Genomic DNA, 23,650 nt, shown 5'->3' with positions numbered 1-23,650 from the left:
CAAGATGAATAAACAAAAAATCAAATAATGTTCTGAAGCACTTTTCTTATTATATACCTTTATATTTATTATGTATTGTTTTATAGAATGTCCCATATCTTTTGTTTTTCATGTGTTTCATGCATCATTTGAGTGTCGCTACCAAATTCATTGTATTTTTATTCAATGACAATAAAGGCTTTCTGATCTTCTGATCTGATGAACACCTTTGGGCAGCTTTCCAGGTTTACTATCAATTGGAGAAGAAAGCTTGTTCATGTCTGATTCCTTGATAATCTACACTTTAGAATATCACTTATCGACTTTGAGCCAAGCAAAGGACCCACAGAGCCAATTTACAAACCTTTATTCAAGTATGAACTGAAAAACTCGGGTAAAGTCTGATAAATCTTAAGTTAGAAAAGGAAAACTTAGCCATTTTAGGAACCCGTTTTAACTTGTTCCTTTGAACTTTGATCTAAAACAACTACAGCTGTGCCCTGGACAGACAGCGTTTGGCTTTGGCCAGGAACCATCTGGTCTTGGACAGACAGCATTTGGACCTGGCCAGGTGGAATCTGGTCCTGAATGGAGGGCAGTCGCACCTGAGCAGGCGGCAGTCGGACCTGGTGAGGCGGCATCCGACCCCGGACAGGAGGAAGTTGGACCTTAGCAGGAGGCCTCCGTTCCTGGAGGAGGGGCAGTTGGACATGTGCAGGAGACGGGGGGACGAAACCAGGCAGCATTTGGTCCAGGGCAATGGGAATCCAGCCTTCGCCAGAGGGAATCGGGACGTGGGCTCCTTTACGCGTCAGGAGGTAAATTTGTCTCCTGAGGTCCTCAGCCTGCTGTGCCTGTTTTTTAACCAGCTCCTGGAGCCTTCTAATCTGCTTCTGGTTCTCCTGCCTGCGACAATCCCGGGTCCTGGCAGACTTCTGTAAAGTCATACAGTACACAGAAGGATAGCCAGATGCCAACACACTCAAACAGGTGCAGGTGTCACTTGCAGTGCTGAACCTACAGAGAATTGTCACCAACAGTGCAGCTCTGCAGACCTTTAAACCCTTCTGTAGCTCATAGTTTGGGATGTACAGCACATTTTTGAATGGCTCACTCTCATCAGCAGGAAGCTGTTTACAGAAAACAAGCTCTGATAAACCCACTGTGCACTAACCAAGATGGTGACAGAAAATCTATTAGCAAAATTCAAAACATTGCAACGTCAAAGTGGGCAAACAATGGATCTTACAATGAGGATAATAATTAAAGCAGGAGTCCATGGTGATGTCACAGTGGGACCACATACTTCTTATAAACAGTCTTTGCCTGCTGATTATCTGAATCAGTCTGAAAGATTCTCAAGCTCAGGGAAGTGTAATACTACCTACTGTCAAACAGTGATGAACGTTTTTTCAACAAACATAATTCTATACTTGCATATATTGTGGATCCCAGCTTTGATTAATATTACATATAAGATGAATTTGAAAAAAATGAACAGATAATACCGTTTTCTTCAGCTTAGCATCGATTTCATGGTCCAGTTTTTGCTTCTCTTCCAGGAGACTCTTCTGCATGCGGAGCAGCTCTGTGTTACGCCTGATCTTCAACATCAGAGCATCACGTGCCTCTTCTTCCTTCGCCTTCATATCACACACACACACACACACACACACACACACACACACACACACACACACACACACACATTTACATAGACTTACATTCATTTCCTGGAGACTTACCCTAACCACCACTTGCCTAAATGTTAGTTTTACCTTAACCTTAACTTAATTCTAACCATGACCACTAACCCAAAAATGTCAGTTGGACAAGCTGCCCCCAGTCACCTGGTCTACGTTTGGTGTGTCTTCCTGTAAATTACTTCAAGGGGACAAAATCCACTTTTAAATGTGTTTTCAACAGAAATATGTGTCCCTGCCTTGTCAAACCTCAAACTATGAGAAAAGACCACTTTCTTTTCCTCTTGATCTGTCTTGTAATAAAGTGTAGTGTGTAAAGCACTCTGCTTACAATTGTCTGTCATCTGCAGAAGTGAAGACCCAGCAGATTTCCCTTATTTTTGACAAACTTATGACTGAAATGTCCTCACACGGACTGCAAAGCACGCCTGTTGGGTGTGCGTTTATGTTGTTTTTCTTATTATTTGGAAGATTAGTCTGTTGAACTAGGCGTTAGCATGTTGCTTTGCTAATGTGGCTTCCCTTTTGGAGCAGAGACTGTCGGTTCATTTCATTACCCACACTACCAAACTATTCAGTATGCCAGACAAAGATTTAGTATGTCCCAATACATGTATGGCATGTGCAGTATGCCACAAATACCAGGATACACCAATAAGATCAAATATCAATGTTTGGTGTTTTTCTTTCCAATGGGTCACACACACACACACACACACACACACACACACACAGAGTTCAGGTTGATAAAGTGAAATTGTTTGGAGTGAAGCCATCTCTGTGTCATGGCTGTCAGCATCTTAGGTTTTTGGAGCCAGAAGTGACATTTGTTCCACAAAGACCGCCTCTGATTGGTTAGTCACAAAGTGGTCCTGCCGTACAGCATGCCATTCTTTATTGTATATTCAACTCTAAATATGACCAAAATATACTAGATGAACATCATGCTGTGTCAAAGAACACTTGAAACTAGCAACTGAGACCATAAACTCATTAGGACTTATTTACTGATACTTTGGCTTCACTTTTCAGACCCAGAAGCCACGCCCACTTCTTTCATACAGGCTATGATTACAACACACAATAATGAATTCACCTGGAAAGCTTATGCTGCCGTTCACAGCTCAAAGTTGGAATATTGGACTTATCCATTTGACTGCCATGGATGTATGAGCAAGAGGGTTAAACTTAAAGGTGCAATGTTACGATGAAGTATGTCTCATTTGTCTCATGCTGCATGAGAAGTATGCACTTTGTGAGGGCAGCTGCAGTACGTAAACTAGTAATAACCTACAGTAAAAGGAAAAAGTATATGATTTGGAAAGCAGAGTGTGTTTAGGAGACAGCAGAGCTGATGTTGAAGTTGGTGGCCAGTGCCTGCTCAGGCTAGTGGTAGCTGACCAATCGGAGCAGACTGGCTGCCTTAAGACAGGAGCCTTGAAGAGCCAAGAGCTAAAACAGAGCTTTCAGAAAAAGACTGAAGAGAGCATTTTTTAGGAAATTACAGCAAGTAAACGTGTCAGCAGGAAGGTCAGCATACCTTCCACTGTTTGGTGTCCTTGGCGTGTGCAATTTCTTGTCGGCGTCTTTTCTGCTTGAGCTCCTCCACCCTCCTCTCTGTCTGTTGCAGAGCCTCCAGCTCCATCTGCATCCCAGACTTCCTCATCACCTGCTTGCCATGCTCCAGCTCTACACCAACACACAAACAGATGCACGCTAAAACACACGTCCATTTCTAAGAATGTCACTTTCTGGCACTGACATAATCACAACAACCATTAAATGCATTTCGATCTGCCACTTTTTGGTGGCAAGGCCACAGAAGTCTGTGTAGGCCCTGGTGCTGCTGGGTTTTACCCTGATGCTTGGCGTCCAAGTCCTTGTGTTCTTTGACGAGTTTGTTGTACTCCCGGTGGGCCTCATAGTACAGATCTTTCTCTTTGCAAACCTCCACCTGCAGCTGCTTGACGCGCTCCTGCAGTCTTTTCAGCTCCGCCCTGTCCACCAGCAACGCTGAGCTCAGGTCAGACGGCAGCGAGCCGTTAGTCACATATTCAATCTGGTAGATGAATGAAGAATGTGGAAGGGAGAGAAAAGGACATAGAGTCATTTAAGGTGATGATAAAATGTGGAAATATAGCATGTGAAATCAAAATCAGCACCTACTACACTTAAGCCCTTGTTTACCAAAAGGGTTTTGAAAGAAACAAAGGCAGAGTATAGTACTGACGTCCAGGGATGCCAATATTACAATAAAGTCATTTCATATTTGAAAATAATCCATTTCAAACATCTAATTTTAAATTTTATTGGAATATTTGAACATGTATTACTACTGCCATAGTGATCATGAAATTAAATACGAAATTGCAATATAGCTACCAATGGTCAGTAGAAAAAAATCAATTCATCGTTTAAGTGGTTCCAGTTATCATTTTCGGACATTTTGGACCAAACAATGAATCTCTAAATCAAGAAAATAATCAACAGATAAGTCAATAATGAAAATGATCCCCTGAATTGTGAAGTGGACTTTTATTTGAAATTTTAATTATGTCCTGATTTTCTATCTACATTTCTAATGAACATAAATTGTCCTTTCTTATGGTCATTTTCATACTGGCAGGATTTTCACCTCTTCATTGAAATCTTGGGGATTGGGCACCAATCAGAAGACACCATCCCACTGCTCTGGTTTCTGGTCAGGATTGTCTAATATAAGCAAATGCGGGCTTGTTTTGATGGTGACACTCAAAAATAAACGGTCACTTCTTTTTTACCTGTCTTCTTTAGGCTTGTTTGTGTTCGAAGCCAATGCACATGAACACCTCCATTGACACATAATGGTTCAAAGGCAGTTAGTACAGTAAAACGCACTGCTTACATGGAGAATAATACCATTATTGCTAACCAATATTGCTTTATCTTATGTTAAGGTTTCAACTGTTCGTACTACACTGCTAACCGTCTTCAAAGGTTACCAAAAATATGCTTACAAATGTGTAGACTAGAGCTTGGATTTGTTTTGTCATCTGTGAACCTCCACAGTTTTTGGCTGTTTACCTGGCTCAGTCTGAGAGTAACCACCACATCCAGGTCATTGATTTTCTGCTGTTTCTCTCTGTAGACTAACTCCACGTTGTCCTCTGCTGCCTTCCGTTTGCTCTTCACTGATCCCTGCTGCAGAGCCCAGCAAGAAAAAAAGAAGTAAATAAAAAACCAAAAGAGCAGCAACATGTCAGATGACACACAGAGACAGAGTATGACCTTCTGGGTAAGGCTGTCACACTGAAACTTCAGAGCTTTAGCACTCTTCTTCTCCTTTGCCAATAGTTCCTCCAGATCCAGCCTATGCTCACGCAGCTGCAGTGTGTGTTCAAACAACTCCTGCTGACAGCCTGAGACCGAACACACACACACACACACACACACACACACACACACACACACACACACACACACAGGTAAAGCCTGTTGAACTTGAAGCACAATGAAGCGCTGTAAAATATCTCATTTTGCCATCATCTGTGATGTGTTCTCACCATGACTGAGCAACTAAAAGCACTATCGATGTGAGGATGGTTAATCATATTGACTAAAGGAACTGGCACAGTTCACCTGTTTCCTGTGGTCCATAAACCAGACAACATGACATGAAAAATGAAAAGTTTACACTTTTACTGTGAGAAACAAATAGATGAAAATATTTTCAAAAACCACAATACTGACCTTCAGGGCAAACACTGTCCAGAGCATCTTCATCCTCATCATCCTCATCAATATACTCATTGCTGTATTCATCACAGTCCTCCTCTTCTTCTGCAAACACATATTTGGACAATAAAGGACACATGGACACATTGGCATCACTCAATCACACTCGTTACATGGTAGTTAAAGTGGGGGCTGATCCAACATCAGTATTGTGTGCTGATATTAACATAATTCACTCAGTGGATATCGAACTGCTGTCACCAATCCATGTACAGATCCAGATTCCATAGAGTGATGTTTTCATGAATTATATACACTGAACAAAAATATAAACGCAACACTTTTGTTTTTGCTCCCATTTTTCATGAGCTGAAGAAGATCTAAAACATTTTCTATATACAAAAAAAACACCATTTCTCTCAAATATTGTTCACAAATCTGTCTAAATCTGTGTTAGTGAGCACTTCTCCTTTGCCGAGATAATCCATCCCACCTCACAGGTGTGGCATATCAAGGTGCTGATTAGACAGCATGATTATTGCACAAGTGTGCAATAATCATGATAGGTGTGTATGTATGTAAGCTGTATGTGACGCCTCATTAACCTACAGTTCAAATAGATTGCTTTGTAATCCATTTCAATGTAATGCTATCTTTTGTATATTTTGTATATATGCTTTTTCAAGAAGAGGTGCCACATGGTTTACTAGAGTCCATACCACCACCAATAACAGAAATAATAATGTTAATAATAATAATTGTAATGATATTCAAGGAAAAAGAGCTCTGGTATCGGTGGTATTGGGATCAGCAGATATGCAATTTAAGGTATCAGAGTCGGACTGAAAAAGAAAAAAGGAGTGTTGGTGCATCTCTATTTGTAGACTTTGTGTCAACCTCTCACCTTCATTTTCTGTCTCCTCCTTATTAATACGTTTGATCTTCTTCTTGAAGACTTGGGTCAGGAACTCTTTAAACTTGTTCGTCTTGCCGAGTGAGGCCTGGAAGGCAGCAATCAGAGTCGTTTTTCTCTCCTGCAACTGGGCTATGTCCCTCTGCTTCAGTTCCAGCTGTTCATTACACTCCCCCAGCTTAGACTGTCAGGAAAGATAGGTGAGGTTGTAAGTACATGAGGATCTATAAATATTGAGGAAGAGAATTCCCTGCATCTACACACAAACCATGTTACTGTGTCTACACAGCAGCAGCTTCAGTGCTTTCAGTGCTCCGTCTGTGTCTACACTACTGATACTGATACACTACTGATTTGATCTGAAACAATACAGTGTATACAAAAAGCTTACTGTCAGCTTTTATGTAAAATGCTAATCTGCAATTTGTAACTATAGCTGTCAGATAAATGTAGTACAGCAGAAAACTGACATACTCAAATAAAGTAAAAGTGCATTTTCCACCATTGAAATTCTCCTTAGATTTCTAAAAGGTCATTATTATATGGCCCTTTAAGCAGATTACTAAAAGAAAGAAAGGAAAAGATCATCCACACGAACGTAAACACTCTCCCACCGTGATGCTGTTCTCCCCCTCCATGCATCTGTTGAGCTCCTCCTGCAGGCTGTCCTCCCTCGTCTGGAACTCCTTGTGGATCTGTAGCTCCTGCCAGAGCGTCAGCTGGTGGAGTTCAGCCTGCGCCAGCTCACAGTCCAGACGCACCTTGTTGTGACGCAGCAGCATGAGCTCCGCATCAAACTGAAGCACCCAGTCGTCCATCTGATCATTAAAGCATACATTCACAGATTGGACCACAGTATAGTATTATACTTAGATAATAGTCAGCCTCAGCTGTTCAGGAGTTTGCTGAAGATCTAATCTAATGTAATGGTCTTCAACAGACCTGCTCCAGTAGAGAGTCCTGCTTGTACAGCAGTCTGATCTCATCCTCCTTCCGGAGCTGCTCTTCCAGCTCAGTCAGCTCTGCTTCTTCCTCCACTGCCGTGTCTTCTTCTATGGTGGTGGATGAAGCTGACAGACTGGGAGCCACTTCTTCTCCTCTCTCCCCCTCTCCTTCCATCTCTTTCTCTAGCTGCTCCAATACACTTGTGGCTCCATCTCGCTCCTCCTGCCCCAAGGTCCGGGACCTGTTTGAGAATAAAGATAGATATAAATATGGAATCAGCAGCTAATAATCTGTGATCTTAGGTGTGGTTTAAGGTTTACGACGGGCTTAAACCTTTGTTGTCTGGGTCAAAGTTGCATGACTACGTAAGCCCCCCTGCTGTGGCCTCAGAGGTCAAGGTCACCGGATCTGAGGTTTAAATTAAACCTACGGCAGACCTGGTTTAACTGAGCTTTAAGTTTAGTACGAGGACAGATTTCTATCTCAGATCACACTTTATTAGGGCCCGAGCACCAAGCGGTGCGAGGACCCTATTGAAACTGCGTGGGGCAAAAACGTGCAAGGGAGGAAACAGGCCAGTACCCAAGAACCAAGAGGTGTACGGACCTCACAGGCCTCGAGCAGGTAGGCCTCGAAAAAATACGTGAAATGAAAAAAACCAGGAGACCAGGGGGCCGAAAACATAGTTGAAATGCAAGGAATTCTTCTTCTTCTTCTTTTTTAGGCAAATGAATTGCATTTTTGGGGGCCTGAACATGCACGAAAAGTCATGAAAGTTTGCAGAAAATTCAGTCGTAGTGAAAAATTACGTATTTCATAGGTTTTGCAAATGGGTGTGACAAAATGGCTCTGTAGCGCCACCTAAACTCAGCCCTGGAACTGCGTTTTATGTACATGTACGAAATTGGGAGGGTTCATGTATCTCTTCAAGACAGACAAAAAAGTCTCTTGGAGTGATGACCTAAACCCAACAGGAAGTCGGCCATATTGGATTTTTCACGCATTTTTGGCGATTTACAGGGGACGTAAATGAACTAACTAGTCCGAGGGGGTTCTAGCGATCAGCTTCAAACTTGGTCAGCTGGTAGAGAAGGCATCAATGATGAAAACTTATTAAATGTCTCTACAAAACTTTAACGGTTTGGGCGTGGCGAGCTGTCAAAGTTCAGTTTCTCACCATGACTCGCCATGAAACAGGAAGTTGTTAATAACTTGATTGTACATGATCCAATCAGCACCAAACTTGACATGTCTGATGAGAGTCCCGCCTTGAAGACGTCTACATGTCAATATTCATTCACAGTCACAGCGCCACCTGGTGGTGACAGGAAATGCTATGTTTTACATTATGATGGCTCAAAACCAGCCAGTTGATCAGATCCACTTCAAATTTGGTCAGGGAAGCCTCAAGATGTTGATGTTGGTCTGGAGCAAACACCGTGAGTCTCCGTCAAAAGCTGTTGCCGTGACGAACAGGCAATTTCGATAATACATTTTCCTTGTGGTCGCCCCACTGGAGGAGACCCAAGTCACTGAAGAGGTTGCCCCAAAGGAGGAGGCCCAAGTCACCGAAGAGGTCGCCCCAAAGGAGGAGGCCCAAGTCACCAAAGAGGTCGCCCCACTGGAGGTGACCCAAGTCAACAAGGAGGTCGCCCCAAAGGAGGAGGCCCAAGTCAACAAGGAGGTTTTCCCACTTGAAGAGGCCCAGGTCCCTGATGAGGTCGCCCCACTGGGAGAGGGCCAAGTCACTGATGAGGTCGCCCCACTGGGGGAGGCCCAAGTCACCGGCCAGCCATCTTTGTGGAGGCGCTTCAAGAAAGCTCTAACACCGAAACACCGCCGCCAGTACAAGAACAAGAAACAGAAAAATAAGGAGGCGTGAAACAAGACACGGAGGTTCAGTTTCATGTCAGGATCTGATCTGTTCCTCTGTGTTTAAACTGGTTTTCTCCGGGTGCTCCGGTTTATCCAACATACAAAAAACAAACAAACAAAAAATCTGAAATAATTTGAAATAAAAACTTAAATTAGAAATTAAATATTGATTTCCTGTGTAGTTGTTCCTCTGTAGAGCATCGTTCAGAACTCTTCAGACTGGTGTCTTACTGTTCATATCATACTGGGATACAATCAAGGACTGTTTACTGAGTATCAGCTGATCTGATTTGATTTAATGTTGCACATAAAAATAATATTATAATATTATAATATGTATCATATAATAAAATGACATGTCATTTTAATTTAATTGTCTAATTGTAGCATGAAGAAACAGTTCAACATTTTCAGAAATGTGCTATTTCGCTTTCTCTCCAAGAGTGAGATGAGGTCACTCCAGCACGTAACTCACCCTGAAACCACTGTGTTATTTTTACATTTCTGTTTGTGTTCACACTCAACCCAGACACAACGTTTTAGAGGTGTTCACAGGTGTGTTTTTGAACTCTGGACAGATCCAGGCTGGCTATTTCCCCCTGCTTCCACTCTTTATGCTAAGCTAGGCTAACCACGTCCTGCCTCCAGCTCCAGCTCTTCTTTTAAATTGAGTAGTCACGGACAAAGTGTGTTTTCATATAATTAGATATTATCACTGGTGCATTTACAGGCAAAAAAAATCTAAACACAAAGGGAACAGCACTCAGACACATTTGTTTTTAAAGGAAACCTTCAAATAAATATTGTAGTGACAAAATGGGTTATTTCAACCAGAATTAGAATGTAATATTTCCTACTGCAGCGTTACAAATCAGCTTGTGTTGTGTTCAGGTATGTGATCAGGATGTACGACACATGCGGCCCATCTTCTGCTCTTAGTATGCCTGATCACAGTAGGTCCATTAAAAGTGCTTGTTTGATCCACTGACATCATCATGGAAAGGATCCCTACAGAGAGAGACCTGGAAGATCCTTTTGGTTTAACCACAAACAGCCGTTATATCGCTCTCTGCACACACACCAGACTACATTCACAAAAACAGGGATTTTACCACACAGAACACAGGAAGCTGCTGCTCTGCCTCATTCGGTTAGTATGTTTGTGTTGTTGTGTGCTATATAAATATTTCTTTGGATCCAAACTAACCATTAAAAGCATCGAAGTAACGCAATGACATAAACAAACTCACTGATTGAGTCAGCTGTAGAAGAGAAGCACTGATGTTCTGTTCGGTAAAATCCCTGTTTTATTGCGTGGAAGGGTCGGAGTCCAGCAACAGGATGGAGCCGCCGCACGCCACGACGTGCACGGAGGTGCGAGGGCCCTCCAACGCTGCTTGCAGCTTTAATTATGTCTTGAAATGTTCCATATTTTGCCATGCCTACTTCCAGTGTGCTGCATGATGTTGAGCTTCTCTGACACACCTGCACTGAGGGGCTCAGACTCCTGGTTAAACTGCAGTTTGGTGGCAATGAGACATGAGTTGAAGTCACTGTTGTAACTGCTTTTGTGAAGCCTAAAGCTGACACAATTAGAGCTTTTTAAAGACTACAGAAGTGTAGTAGTCCAAAGTGATAAAGATCTGCTAGTGTTTTTCCTCTACTTTCATCTAAGTCTGGCCTTCTCGGTCTTGGTTCAAACTAAAATCTGGCTCATGTACCTCTGTTCCTTAAGAATCCTGTATCGCTCCAGGATGACCTTGTTGTACTGCAGCTTCTTCTCTGGGGTTTCTTCAGGCAGTATAGTGGGCAGAGCGGGCAGAGGGCGGTGGAGATGGGCCGCCAAATGCTGCTGCACCTTCTGGACCTCCTGAGCCTGAGCTCGTAACTGAGACACCAGGCGAACCTTGGAGTCCCGCAACGCCACGATCCATCCATTCATCTCAGTCTTCTTCCTATGGATCTGGTGGGATGGACTGAGTCAATAAATGAATTTGTTCTTTCAATCATGGATTATTTTTTAATTATTCTGTTAATGATTTGTTCTATAAAGTTTGAAACGTGTGGGAAATGCATATCATCAGTCTCTAGAACCCAGTGTTCTTGGTTGTCTGACCAACAGTCCAAAACCCATACATGTCCATAGATATTAGCTTTGTAGTGATCTAAAGGCTTAGCTTAATACGTATACTATGTTTTGCACACAGCTAGGGGCTGAAACATGTCATTGTGGATGAATTGGTTGATTAATCAATGAAGTACTTGTTTGGTTTATAAAATGTCAGAAAATAGGGGAAAATATGGATTATAGTTTCTTAAAGCCCAAAGTGACTTCATCTATGTTCTGTTTTGTCTCACCACCTATCTAAAACAAAATATTCAATTATTTATCACATAAGACAAAGAAAAATATCAATTGTGCACAACTGAGGACTTTTAACTGGGCAATTACTGGCATTTTTACTTTGACATCGACTTACAGCTCCACATTTACCAAATATCAAATGAGCACAGACGGTATCTAGACGGTAAATGTACATGTACACCACCTTTCTACTCTATTCAACCACTCAAAGTGTTTTAACACTACATCCACAGGGAAAACTGAATTTCTTGAGGAGACTGTTCACATTCACAGTTTGCAGCTGTGCTTCAGAAGCATACTGTATGTTGTTGAGGAGACGTTTTATGCGAAAGGGAACAATACATATGTGCACCATTCATGAGATGACACCTGTGAGTCTGAAACATAAGTTCAAATATGTATAGTATTAGTATTAGCAAATGTGTGTCTGTGTTTGTGTGTACATTTTGCTCCAGGTCTATCAGCTCTGCTTCCTTCCTCTCAGCGTTCATCCTCAGGTGTTTTGGCACCGCAAACTCTGACTTCAGCTTTAAGTCTCCAAGGTTCTCTTTGACTTCAAGAATGGCCTGCACATCCTGTGGATCCTCGTGGTTCATGTTTGACAACTCTGCATAACTGAGACACCAACAATCCACTTCAGTTTTTCACCAGCATCACAATAGCTTCAGTAGAGGCCCATGACTTACTTTGGCCCCTGAGATCCCTAGCTGGTTAACTTGGCACCCTAACCCTAACCCTGACCCTGGCCTTGACCTGCATTTTTAATAGATTAATACAGAAAATATCATGACCATGAAAGAAAACTGACAATGCCACATAAATCTAATATGAGCCCAGAGGCCTGAGGTGATGTTGTTGGACATTACACTCACAGTTGGTCCCATTCCTGCTGCCTCTTCTCCATCTCAGCTCGGGCTTTTTCAGCTTTTTCTGCAGCCCTGCTGAGCCTCTTGACCTGCTGACCTATCCTCATGGCCACCGGAGGGCGCGGCACGTGCTTCTCTGCAAAACACGCACAGGTGATGGGTCAAGCATGTCTCTGGCAGGTGAAAGAAATACACAAATATTTTCCTACCTTCTAATCTGCTGCTGTCTTTTGCAGGCTTGGCTCTGCAGACAGGCTCTTCTCTGACTTCTGGTGCAAAACTCAGAGAAGAGCCTGTCTGCTGTGTCCCTGCTGGACAAGTCACCAGAGGGGCCAGAGGGACCTGCTCCTCTGGAAAACACGCACAAGTGATGGATCAAGCATGTCTGTGATGTGTGGTTAAAATCAAATACACAAATATTTTCCTACCTTTTGATTTGCTGCTGTCTTTTGTAGGTTCACCTCTGCTTGGCTCATTACTGACTTTTGGTGCTGCAGCTCCGTCTCTGTTGGGCGAGCTGGATCTGCTCTGATGTCCGAGCCGGGCTGAAGGCTCAGTGAGCGCCGGCACAGGGTAGGTGGACACTCTGTGGTCAGTGCGGATGGCAACCACAGTAACCACTATGGTCCCCCTAGTTACCCTGACCCTGAAAGCAAATCAAGTCTTTTGTTATCAATAATAACTTCCAGAACATCTGGAAATGTTAAACCTGTACGCTCGTCTGTTCCTTTATCTTGCAACATCAAAAACCTTTGTGTTCTACTCTTAACTTAGCTGAAACGTGTGATGAACTAGAAAATGTATTTACCTTACCATAGACAACATTTAGGCCACTTACACTGCAAGTGGGTTTTTTCTAATGTTCATTTACTATGAATTATGTTTGTGTGTGTGTGTGTGTGTGTGTGTGTGTTTAGTCAGTACAGGTCCTGCATTTTGCTGAGTGCTATCTTGCTGCGCTCCTCTTCCCAGGCCAGCTGCTTTCTGATCTGTCTCTCTTGCTGGGCCCTCATCCTCTCTGCCTGCTCTCTAAAAAACGGGGTCAGCTCCAGCTCCTACACATACAGACACACACACCAGACAAAAGTGAGGCCATTTTAGTGAGAGTGACATAAACTGTCAAATAAGACGGAAATGGATAACCCAGGTATGTATGTGTACGTGTGTGTGTGTGTGTGTGTGTGTGTGTGTGTGTGGTTGTGTGTACCTGTGGTTTCAGGCGAAATTGCTCAGGCAGGCCCTGGTTGACTCTCAACACTTCTTCATACTTCTTCCTGAGCTCAGCCAGCTTCTTCCTTTTTGCTGCCTTCCTCTGCTCAGCCTCCTGACGCAGACGGTTTTGCTTATTCGTCTCTAGGCTGAAGGGAGCCGGGGTGGGGCCGAGGATTAGAACATTAGACAAAACTTGAATGATTTTTGATGAGTTACAGTGATGCCAAAATATAGATTAAGTTAAATATAAGAAATTCCAATGAATGCTAAAGAATAAAATACAGACAGTTCTCTACTGCAAATAACTTCCATAATTGGAAATGCAGAAAGAAAGAAACATTAAAGATACACAGAAGACAAAAATAGAGACAGAGAGCAAGTGGACCAACTTATCTCTAAATATATTCACACTCACCTGCAGGCTGCTGGGTTTTCAATGTCCTGGGCTGATTCCTCATTCTCAAGACCCACCTGTCAGAATAATATATGAACAAGATGATATTATTTTTTCATTCATGCTCATCTACTACCATCTATTTGGCCAAACTGCACTTTACCATACCCCGAAATCCTGAACCATGCAAATGTGCAGCTTTGTAAATCTGATGAAACTAATAGGCACATTTCTGTCTTTGTGCATAGGCTTACACACAGTTTTAGTAATGAATCTACACAGAGCTTTATGCATTTGGCCCCTGGAGTACTTGGTGCCATTGTTTACAGAACATTATCGTTCATCAGTGTGGATGCTCATATCGTTATCGTTGTGGTTTGTGTTATCTTTCGTGGTGTGGAAAGCTAAGACAAAGTATTGGATGAACCGTGAATATTTGTACCAAATTTCATGACAATCCATCCAATAGTTGTTAAGCTCCATCAGTCTGGACCAAAGTGGCCCATCAAAGACGAAGTCTACAGGAAAGAAAAGAAATAAAATGTTAATAAAATATGGACTGACCCTGGGTAAAGGAACCTTGGCCCTTCTCTGTGGGCTTTTCTGTAACTCCTCTGGTTTAAGCAGGCTGAAGGAGAAGATGTTCCCGTCCTCTCCTGCCGTCAGCACAAAGTGATCATCGTAGCCACAGCGGATGTGCCGTACGTGTCCATATTGGTTGTCGTGAACGCTGAGAGCCCAGAAGGCCTGCATGGAGGTGAGGTGCTGGTCACCGGGCTGCAGAGGGTAAACCCTGATGGAGCCTGACTGCATGCCGCAGAACATCAGCTGCCTGTTGGAGCTACAAAACACCCGGAAGGAAACGTTAAACAGGTAATAGTATTTTTGTTCCATGTGAGGGAGGCTCATCAGTTTACCTCCCAAAAAATGTTCCTTGACTTCTGACCCAATTTCATTAAACAGTCTTTCTGTGTTGACTTTTGATAGACTTAAAGCTGCATTGGATTTTTGGCCACTAGGAGGCAGGAAAACAGGCTGACAGACAACAGGACTTATAAAACTAGGATGGCTGACATTTAAACACACAGTTGACTTTTTATACATGTGGAAAACACAGAGCAACATTACTTCATTATCATCCCATTGGACTTGTGCTTGTGTCCACCTGATCAATGTAAGTCCAATATTCCCTCTCCTCCTGTAAACACCTGCCTGCTATAGCTTAAAACAGGGTAGATAAAGGACTGCACTATGCAATAAATGTGCTGTAAAACCTCAACTGTGTTTAGCACTACCAACATCATTTTCACGTTACATTCAGGCATTTGATGAGGTTGTTGATATAAAAAATACTGATTTGTTAGTTTTCCTCAGGCTACCTGAAGCTGACAGAGCGAATAGGGTCATCTTCTGTGTTGTGGACTGGCCGGAAGTCAAATGGCTCATCCTGCCTCTGCTCTGGATCCTGGTCCTGGTTTTCAGAGAACTTACAGTGATACAGGAAACCTGAGTCAAAGCCTCCCTGCAGAGGGGCGAAAAGAGAAATGGATTCAGCCTTTAAGGGAAAACCCATAGTCTTCTTAGATTATTTCTTTCATTAAGTATTAACATTATCATGTTAAGTAGTGATAGCTCCACCTTCTCATGTTCTACATCTCCAAGAATGCCTTTTGACACCCTGAACAGGGAGACCACAAAGTTACTGAATGCTTTATTTTCTTCTTCTGTGATTTTGATTGGTAAGTTGACTACGTCAGTTGATTCTAGATGGATGATCCTTTTGTAATGTCTTGAACATTCTAGTTATGATTGTCTCCTGTTGAGATATTATTGTGAAATGACAAGAAACACAGTATAGCATACGTGTCCCCCTTTAGGGACACATTTCAGACTGAATACCAGTTAAATGGGGACAGCTTGTGCATCAGGGGGACAAAAGTCGTGTCCCCAGTTGAGACAGAGCTCATTTTTGGGTCAGTGGTTAAGGATAGGGTTAGGGTTAGGCAAGTAATGGTTATGGTTAGGATAAGTCTATGTAATGTCCCCAAAAGTGACCTGTTCCTGTGTGAGTGTGTGTACGTGTTTCTTTGGCCCTGCTCAGACGTGCCATTAACATCACAGGATCACAGGATGCATTTTGGATTTATTTACAGAGCATGGAAGTGAGATCTGATCACAAGTGGTCACTGGAGACACAAGTGCAGACGCATTTTAATGCCAGGTGGAAACACACACACATAGAGCTGACCACCCAAGACGCATGCTAATGTCAGGCCTTTGTGTTTGTGTGTGTGTAAGAGTGTGTGTGTCTGTGTACCATAGACAGCCAGAACTGGCCAGGCTGTGAGTAGAAGCCACAATAGATAGGACTTGGAGTATCGGGGATGTAGTTAGCAGGCAACTCATCCTCCTTCTCTTGCTCTGCATCCAGCTGCTTTGATTCTTTCGGCCTCTCTTCTCTCTCTCTCTTCTTCTCCTTCATAGCTTGACGTCTTGCAATTTCTTCCTCCCTCTGAAATACACAAATACACACATTTAAACGCAATTGGTCTGAAACTCAAATACAGCTTACAGTTATTTCATTAGTCATGCAGCAATCCCTTTAAATAAACTTTAAGACAACAGGGAATGAAGGAAAGGAGTGGCCATCAGGAGTAATTATGACTTAGATTACCAACAATATAATGTAATACAGCCATAAATCGGGACACATACAATTAAAAGATAAGAGAGACCAAGCCCTGACCTTAATTCGAGATTTGATGCTTCTGAACCTGAAAGATCTGCTGGGCAGGTCAGGCATCAGGAAGGTTTTGGTGGGCCTCGAGGCCTCTGAATCAGGACTCCCCACCTCAACCACATGACCACTCTGACACAGGATGAGCAGCCTGCTTTCATGCTGGGTAAATCCATGAAAGAAAGCAGATGAATCAATATCGTTCCATCACAAAGATACACAAAGAGCCCGCAGGTCAGAGACAAGACTTACATGTGAGTGAGGAGACCACTCCAGTGCCTGCACCGGCCCGGGAACGTAGATGAAGCCGATGGGGTTGTATTTTTCCCCGACAGTGAAGAAGAACACAGTGCTGTCTGAGCTCTGAGCAGGAAGGTAGTGGAGAGGGGTCAGAAAGCTCTTACTCACTCTGAACTTCTGCAGGACTTTAAAACTTTGCTTGTTGTGATGTGTGATGGCTGACTTGTGTGTGTGATGATTGATTCGCAATATTATGTTTCGTTAAAGTAAACAAGCATTTTGACAAACTGCTGTTTTCTGCTTCCTCTTACCCCCGTGGCGAGGATCTCTCCGTTTCGATCATACGCGACTGCAGTTACGGGGGCATTATGGGGTTTGAAAGCCTGTTTGAGGCGCAGCTTGGCCTCTCCTTCGGGGCTGGGTCCAGTGTCCACGTGCAGCCTCTGAGGGTCGTACAACTCCAGCAAACGGACTAGCCCGTCCTCATAGCCTGTCACCAGTAGACCTCCACTCTGGTTCACCTAAAGAGACAACACCAGACAAACACCAGAAGTCAGATTTTTGTCACATGATGTGTTGTGGAATGATATACTTTCACAGGGACGCTCACCGAAAGTGGAGCCCAGATGACAGCAGTTCCACCCTGACTGAAGCGAATGCTGCTCAGTTCTCTTCTTGCCAAGAAGTCAAAAACTTTGACTGAGCCTGGAGAGCAGGAACAGACGCACACGGAGTATCTGTTATAGTGTGTGTTTGTGTGTGTTTGTCAGTGTCTTTGCAAACATGTGCAGGTGTGGAAATGTGTGTGACTCACAGTCTAGAGTGGTTGTGGCCATCAGGTGGGATTTACATGACACGTCCAGGCCCTGGATTGATCCGGCGTGGAAGGAAAACAGGCACTCTGGATCAGGAGCCTGCAGACACAGACCATACACCATGTTTTTCCATTCATTCATTACAACATGTCATCATAGAGTAAGATTCATGGAATATAGCTTTCCACTAGGACTAGGCAATATTATCTACGCATCACCATTAACACTATATTCGCCTCAATGAAAAGAAATAATGAGAAGTTTTCATCGCTTGTGTTTGTCACATACCCAAAAGTTATTGTGTTCCTGCTGCAGAAAACACTGTAGTTTACAGTAAACAACATTCTTACAAGAATCACAGCACACAAAATCTTCCAATTAAACAAAATGAAGAGAACAAATGCAGAGGAAATCCAAATGAAGTGCTGATTGTAGTATGAGGACATATTTCAAATTTTTGTCAGCATATTTTATTTGCATTCATATATTTTTTGAATAATAATAATTGATTTTACGTGAATGTTTGAAGGTAAAATACATGATTGTGTACAGAACCTTTCGTTGGAGTGTCTCAACCTGCCTGTGTAAAAGAATCGGTACAGTCTAATTGCATTGATTCTACCCTGATGTGAGGGTAGGCACAGTTTTCTGTACATCAACCACAGACTGGTAGAAGCGTTGATAGCAACACCATAGGCAGCCAAGAATAGAGTAAAGTTTATATCAATAAAGTAAAATGTACAAGTGTTAGTGTGGGAAACTCACCGTGTTGCTGAATGAAAGATCCAGTTTCCAGATGGCTCCACTGGAATCCTAAAAGACCACATAGTGGAGATATCAGGTTTGGATATTTCATTGAGGTGAGGCTCAATCACGTATTAGAGATGGTTTTAATCGGTGACCTTTGACCTTTTACCCACTGACCTGAGCAAACCAGAGGCAGGAGTAAGGCAGGGAGCTCTTCACCACAGAGGAGAGGCACACGTTGTGTCCGAGCAAAGTCTCATTTATGGGCTCAATCTCAAGTCTGTTGCTGTTGTGGTCATTGTCAGCAGTGTCAATGCTCTCTACGTTCCAGACCTGCAGGGGGTCGAGGGGGGGTCAGAAGGTTTTACTGACTCCCTTAAAACTGACTGAAAACCTAAAGAAAATTATCCAATTTCTGTACAGAGAAACCTGAACCTGATGCCAACTCACATCAAAAACATTACTGATACAAAGAGCTCCAAATGTCAACTATTTTGAGAAAATATTCTTATGAATAATATTTTTCTAACCTTGTAAAACTTGAAACATCTTTTTTTTTTGTCTTTTACTTCGGCTGCATTTTACATTCTTCTAGTTAGTTCATTTGTCAATGTTAATGTTCACATTTGGAAATTTGTCAAATCATTTGTGTAGTATTGGACCCCAGAAAGACAAGCACCTGCACTGGCAGAAATAAATGCAATCCTAATCAACATTTAACAACAATCTTGGCACCTGTGCTCTCAATCAATCTCTGAGTTGTGTTTGGACTTTATCTGGTGTACTGCTGCACCAAATGTGCATTAATCCACCAATGAAAACAGTCCCCAACAAATGCACTATTTCCTCCAGTTTGAGTAACATCAGCTAAAAACTAAAGTGCCCTTTTAGGAAATTAATTTTAGAAATGAAACTATAAACTTACAAAACATTTACATTTTCAATACTGATGCCAGACTTATCCTTTAGTGACAGCCTGCTATAAAGTAGAGCAAATGTTACAAATAAATATGTGTTTTTGGCCCCAGAGCTCTGTATCAATACATATCACTATAATGTGACAGTGTTTTAGGGATGAATACGGCTGTCTTCAGAAGATATTTTAGACACAAGACATAGTTGAAAATCAGTGAAATGTAAATGATAACCAAATAGTTACAGGCAGGTCATTGTTCATTATGGTAAAAAACCATGTAGAAAAATACTACTTGTAAAAGCAAAGCATTTTGAGGTTGCGTTATTGCAAGTATCTTACCCGGACTGCTCCATCAGAGCCAAACGTCATCAGCTCCCCATTCTCTAGGGAAAATGGCTGGACCATCCCGGCGTGGCAGTTTTGCCCCCCCTTACAGCAAATCTCCACCTCAATGGCATTCCCATCCCACAGCAGCAAGTTCCCCCAGTCTGAGCCGGACACCATCTGACAGGAGGAGACGAGAGGCATCAAGGGGCAGAAGTAACAACTGTGTCATCTGCAGAGGTGTCTAACTGTGTCTAACTACAACCTGGAGGAACCACCAGCATGGCTGTAAACTTGAAGTCTTGTTCAAAATATCTCCAGGCCTTCTTGACTTGTGTACAAGCCAAACCTGACAGAACAGCAGGCCACAGACCTTTCCATCCGGAAGTTCCACGAAGCCCTCAATGTCAGTCGCTTGAGTTTTCCCAAAATGTCCCATAAGCCCTTGCAATTTAAGACCTGTGAATGTGTTGACCATTCTCCAGAACCTGAGAAAGAGAAGCAGAGAAAGTGTTTTAAATATTTGGCAGCATGAATGCATTCAGTATCAGTGCAAGGGAATAATTCTCTGATTTCCTGGAAATCACTGACACATAAGCCCCAGTAAAATCTTTACTTTTTAATAGGCAGGTTTTTCCTGTTTCATTTTTGTACAGGTGAAAATGAGATAAAGCGTGTTAATTAGTGAACTTAACAGGGACAGGTAGGTGGATCGTAATACCTTTGAACAGGGCCAGCGGAGCTGTTTCCCCCTGTATCCAGCAAGTAAGTTTAACTAACTGGCTGCTGAGACCAGCTTAATATTGAATGGACAAATACGAGAGTAAAATAAATGTTCTCATATAACTCCCAGCAAATTTTTCAGAAGACTGAGCCACATTTCTTTAAAAGCTCCCCCAGTCCAAACTAGTCCAAATACACATCTTCTAGAGGAATGCTTTTATAGGTTTGAAATGTCTCTGCCCTTATATTAACAAGCTCTATGCCTAAGTATGTCAGTATGTGTTCACCGGTTTCACAAAATTTCAAGAAAGTGGTATCTGCTCTGATAGATTTGCTGAGGACTGTTGAACATTTTCTGCTACCACACTAAACATCATCTGCATTTTCTTAGTTATCCACTGGAAAATGGAGTAACTACGTGGGCCTGACAATTCCAATCAGAGCAATGCTTTAACAGGGTTACTGGGTTTTAGAAGGATTCAGTGTGTCCTTTACTTGATGTGTTCATATCCTGACGTTGTGAGAAGTTCCGGGTTGTATGGCGAGAAGCTGACTCGGTAGACCTCCTGAGAAGTGGCCTTGCAGTTCAGCGTGATCTTCTCCTGCATCCAATCCCACACTGTCAGCATGTAGTCGGGTGCGCTACCCACGCTGGCCAGCAGGCTCCCGTCACGGCTGAAATCCACACAGGTATACGCCCGCTCTGTACCGCCTACAGTCATGACAGTTAAAACATGATCATCAATAAAACACAGACATAAAATTTTGAAAAAAAATGAATAACTCGATGGGACCTATTTACCTCTGAGGATGCGACACGGTTGTAAGGAGGGATATTCATACACTATGATGTTGGGCTGGTTGCCCTTTTCTGCTACAGCAAAGTACTCCTTGCTAGGGTGTGCCTTAACACAAACACACAAAATTTTAAGTAATACCAGTAGTCCCTTAAATGCTTATAAAATGAAGGAGAAAACGTTATTTCAACATACTTTTTTAATTTAGTATCAACTCTATCAGTGTCCTATGTTAACTTAAGACTTGTATTCAGTGATAATGTGTGTTAATAAAGTGTTCATTGACTGATGCTTTCAATTGAAGGTAAGTAGAACTTTAACATGATTAAACCTTGTTCATACTCATCATAATGCATAATCGTATTGGAATTCTGCCTGTAAAACATGCACGTTGATACGGTGGTATTACACTCTAAAATATAAAAAGATAAGTACATATCATCAAACATCAAAGCTGCACATCAATAAACTTGTGAGTGTGTGTCCATGTCATCAGTGTTTCCTGCACTCTGTCACAGACAGACTGGAGCCTCAGAGTGTGTCTTTACCTACATGACATGTTTGTCAGCCATCTTACCATGATGGCGCCGATTCCTCCTCCACTGCAGGACCGGATGTATCTCTGCTCCTTGGTGGAAACGTCCAGCAGGACGAGCAGGTTACCTGCTATAAAGATCAGAGTTCTGTCATCCAGCAGCTGCAGGTTCCCTTTGCGCCCACAGTCATAGCCAAAGGAGTGACTGAATGCAGGACAAATTAAGGATCAAGATCAGATTCACTGAAGGTGTAATTTACTTTAAATTATTTTATTATGTCACCAAAGGTCCTTAAATAATAAGTTGCCAAACAACTGATGATGACCTGTATGGATTGTCTTTATGATTTTTATTAGATTATTTGTCTCTATTTGCTTGGTGTGATGACTCAAAGTTGGAAGAAATGCGGTGTGATTTTTCATGCAACTAGTTTTCAAAGGAGGATACAAGAGACTCAGGAGGTCCTCTGGGATTTCAGAGTCCGGTGTGATGGATGGTCTGGAGTGAAGATCCTCATATTTGTAGTCCATGTCTGCAGAGGGATGCTTGTTTGACTCCTCACTGTCACATCCTGTTAGAAAGAAAAGCAGCTGATTTTATTTTATTTAGCTTATTTGGAAACTTAACCATGGCTTTCTAGTGTGAAAAATGAAGCTTTCTAATGGCCAGCGAAGGGCGACGCCACTGGATCCAAGAAGAAGCCAGATTATGTAGCAGTCTAGGAGAAAATTACCCTACTTCTCACTTGATTTATTACCTTAGAAAACATTTGTCTCATAAGTATTATCCAAAACAGCATGTTTATTTTATTTTGGTTTATATGTCATATTTAAATATTAAAATAGACCTTAAAGCACACCAAGCTTTTGGGTGGGACTATCTTGTGATTAACCAATCAGAGGCGGGCCATGCCTTAGCCTAACCAATCAGACGAGGGGGGAAATACCGTCATGCGTCTCTTCTGGCTCCAAAATCAAGATGGAGACGGCCATTAAACCAAGGGCGATGTAGAAAAGGCTCAACTCGAGGCTTCAAAACGTAAGTCTAGGAGCCTACTGGCTACGTCCACCTCTACTAGACAGTCTGTGGTCCTACCAGAGACGGTGTCTTTGCTCTTACTTCCTTTCCTGCTGCATGTCAGCGGCTTCAGTCAAAAACAGTCTGGGACGGACTATTTAGAGCAGAGCGGAGGGATTTAGCCATTTTTACCCGTTACATTTCACTGGTAACGTTAGCAACGTCGACGTCAACATCGACAGTTTGACTGCTTTCATTTCTTCATCTTAAAATGTAGTTAACTTGGAGTTAAGTTCAAGAGAAGTATTTTTACATGGATATACTCTCTACCTTCAGTGTCTTCCAGCGACATGTCAGCAGTTAGATCTGTTGCTCCGGTTTAAACCTGTAAAAAAACGTTAGTGCACTGCACAGTCCCCAGTCCGTTTCAGTTTGGACGCGTTGCCACAGGTAACGGGGGATGTCACATCGCTGCAAAGCCTGCTGGTTAATGAAGTCCTCAACCTTTTTTTTGACATGATCGATGGAGAATCATTTTGATTTTGACTTAGGTCATCTTGGGACCAAAAGACGGAAAATCAAAGTACATTTTAGATTATCAAACGATTGTAATTGTAATTTTATAATCCTTCTGTAGGTTAAAATAAATAAATAAATAAATAAAACACCGTAGCGACGTCTATCCCTTTAAACCAGACATGTCAAACTCAAGGCCCGCGGGCCACATCCGGCCCGCGATACAATTATATATGGCCGCAAGATAATTTCATGTCACTATATAAATATAAGACGACACTATGAGACAAAGCATTTTCCCTCTAATAGCGTTTTT

General features: G+C 42.4%; 2 protein-coding genes across 2 annotated transcripts in view; both read right to left on the bottom strand.

The window, feature by feature from the left end:
* The window catches only part of vldlr (very low density lipoprotein receptor), a 97,186-nt gene that overhangs the window by 14,641 nt on the left and 58,895 nt on the right, over positions 1–23,650 (bottom strand). The gene's annotated exons all lie outside the window — the stretch shown is intronic.
* Positions 377–23,182, bottom strand: LOC139219215 (cilia- and flagella-associated protein 44). Its single transcript, XM_070851020.1, has 33 exons — positions 23,149–23,182; positions 22,249–22,372; positions 21,843–22,005; positions 21,271–21,373; positions 20,964–21,180; positions 20,119–20,233; positions 19,761–19,925; positions 18,683–18,838; positions 18,524–18,571; positions 17,758–17,857; positions 17,554–17,648; positions 17,255–17,464; positions 16,956–17,066; positions 16,713–16,865; positions 16,284–16,478; positions 15,346–15,488; positions 14,531–14,807; positions 13,988–14,043; positions 13,568–13,718; positions 13,285–13,415; positions 12,367–12,462; positions 11,938–12,109; positions 10,851–11,092; positions 7,252–7,495; positions 6,924–7,127; positions 6,301–6,493; positions 5,412–5,501; positions 4,950–5,080; positions 4,746–4,862; positions 3,540–3,741; positions 3,223–3,371; positions 1,488–1,622; positions 377–911 (listed from the first exon to the last, which is right to left on the bottom strand). The coding sequence occupies exons 1-33, from the start codon at positions 23,168–23,170 to the stop codon at positions 420–422; spliced, it is 5,202 nt and encodes a 1,733-aa protein (XP_070707121.1). The 5' UTR covers positions 23,171–23,182; the 3' UTR covers positions 377–419.

The sequence above is a fragment of the Pempheris klunzingeri genome, chromosome 19, assembly GCF_042242105.1.
Source record: "Pempheris klunzingeri isolate RE-2024b chromosome 19, fPemKlu1.hap1, whole genome shotgun sequence".
Lineage (NCBI taxonomy): Eukaryota > Metazoa > Chordata > Actinopteri > Acropomatiformes > Pempheridae > Pempheris > Pempheris klunzingeri.
The sequence above is the reverse complement of the archived record's forward strand: the minus strand, read 5'-3'. Positions and strand labels throughout refer to the sequence as shown.

Coding starts and splice junctions, on each gene's coding strand:
- LOC139219215 (XM_070851020.1), bottom strand. CDS start 23,170: ATGTCGCTGGAAGACACTGAAG. Junction 18,572..18,682: donor CCTGCCTCTGGTTTGCTCAG/GTCAGTGGGTAA, acceptor GTGGTCTTTTAG/GATTCCAGTGGAGCCATCTG. Junction 12,110..12,366: donor CAGCAGGAATGGGACCAACT/GTGAGTGTAATG, acceptor TTGGTGTCTCAG/TTATGCAGAGTTGTCAAACA.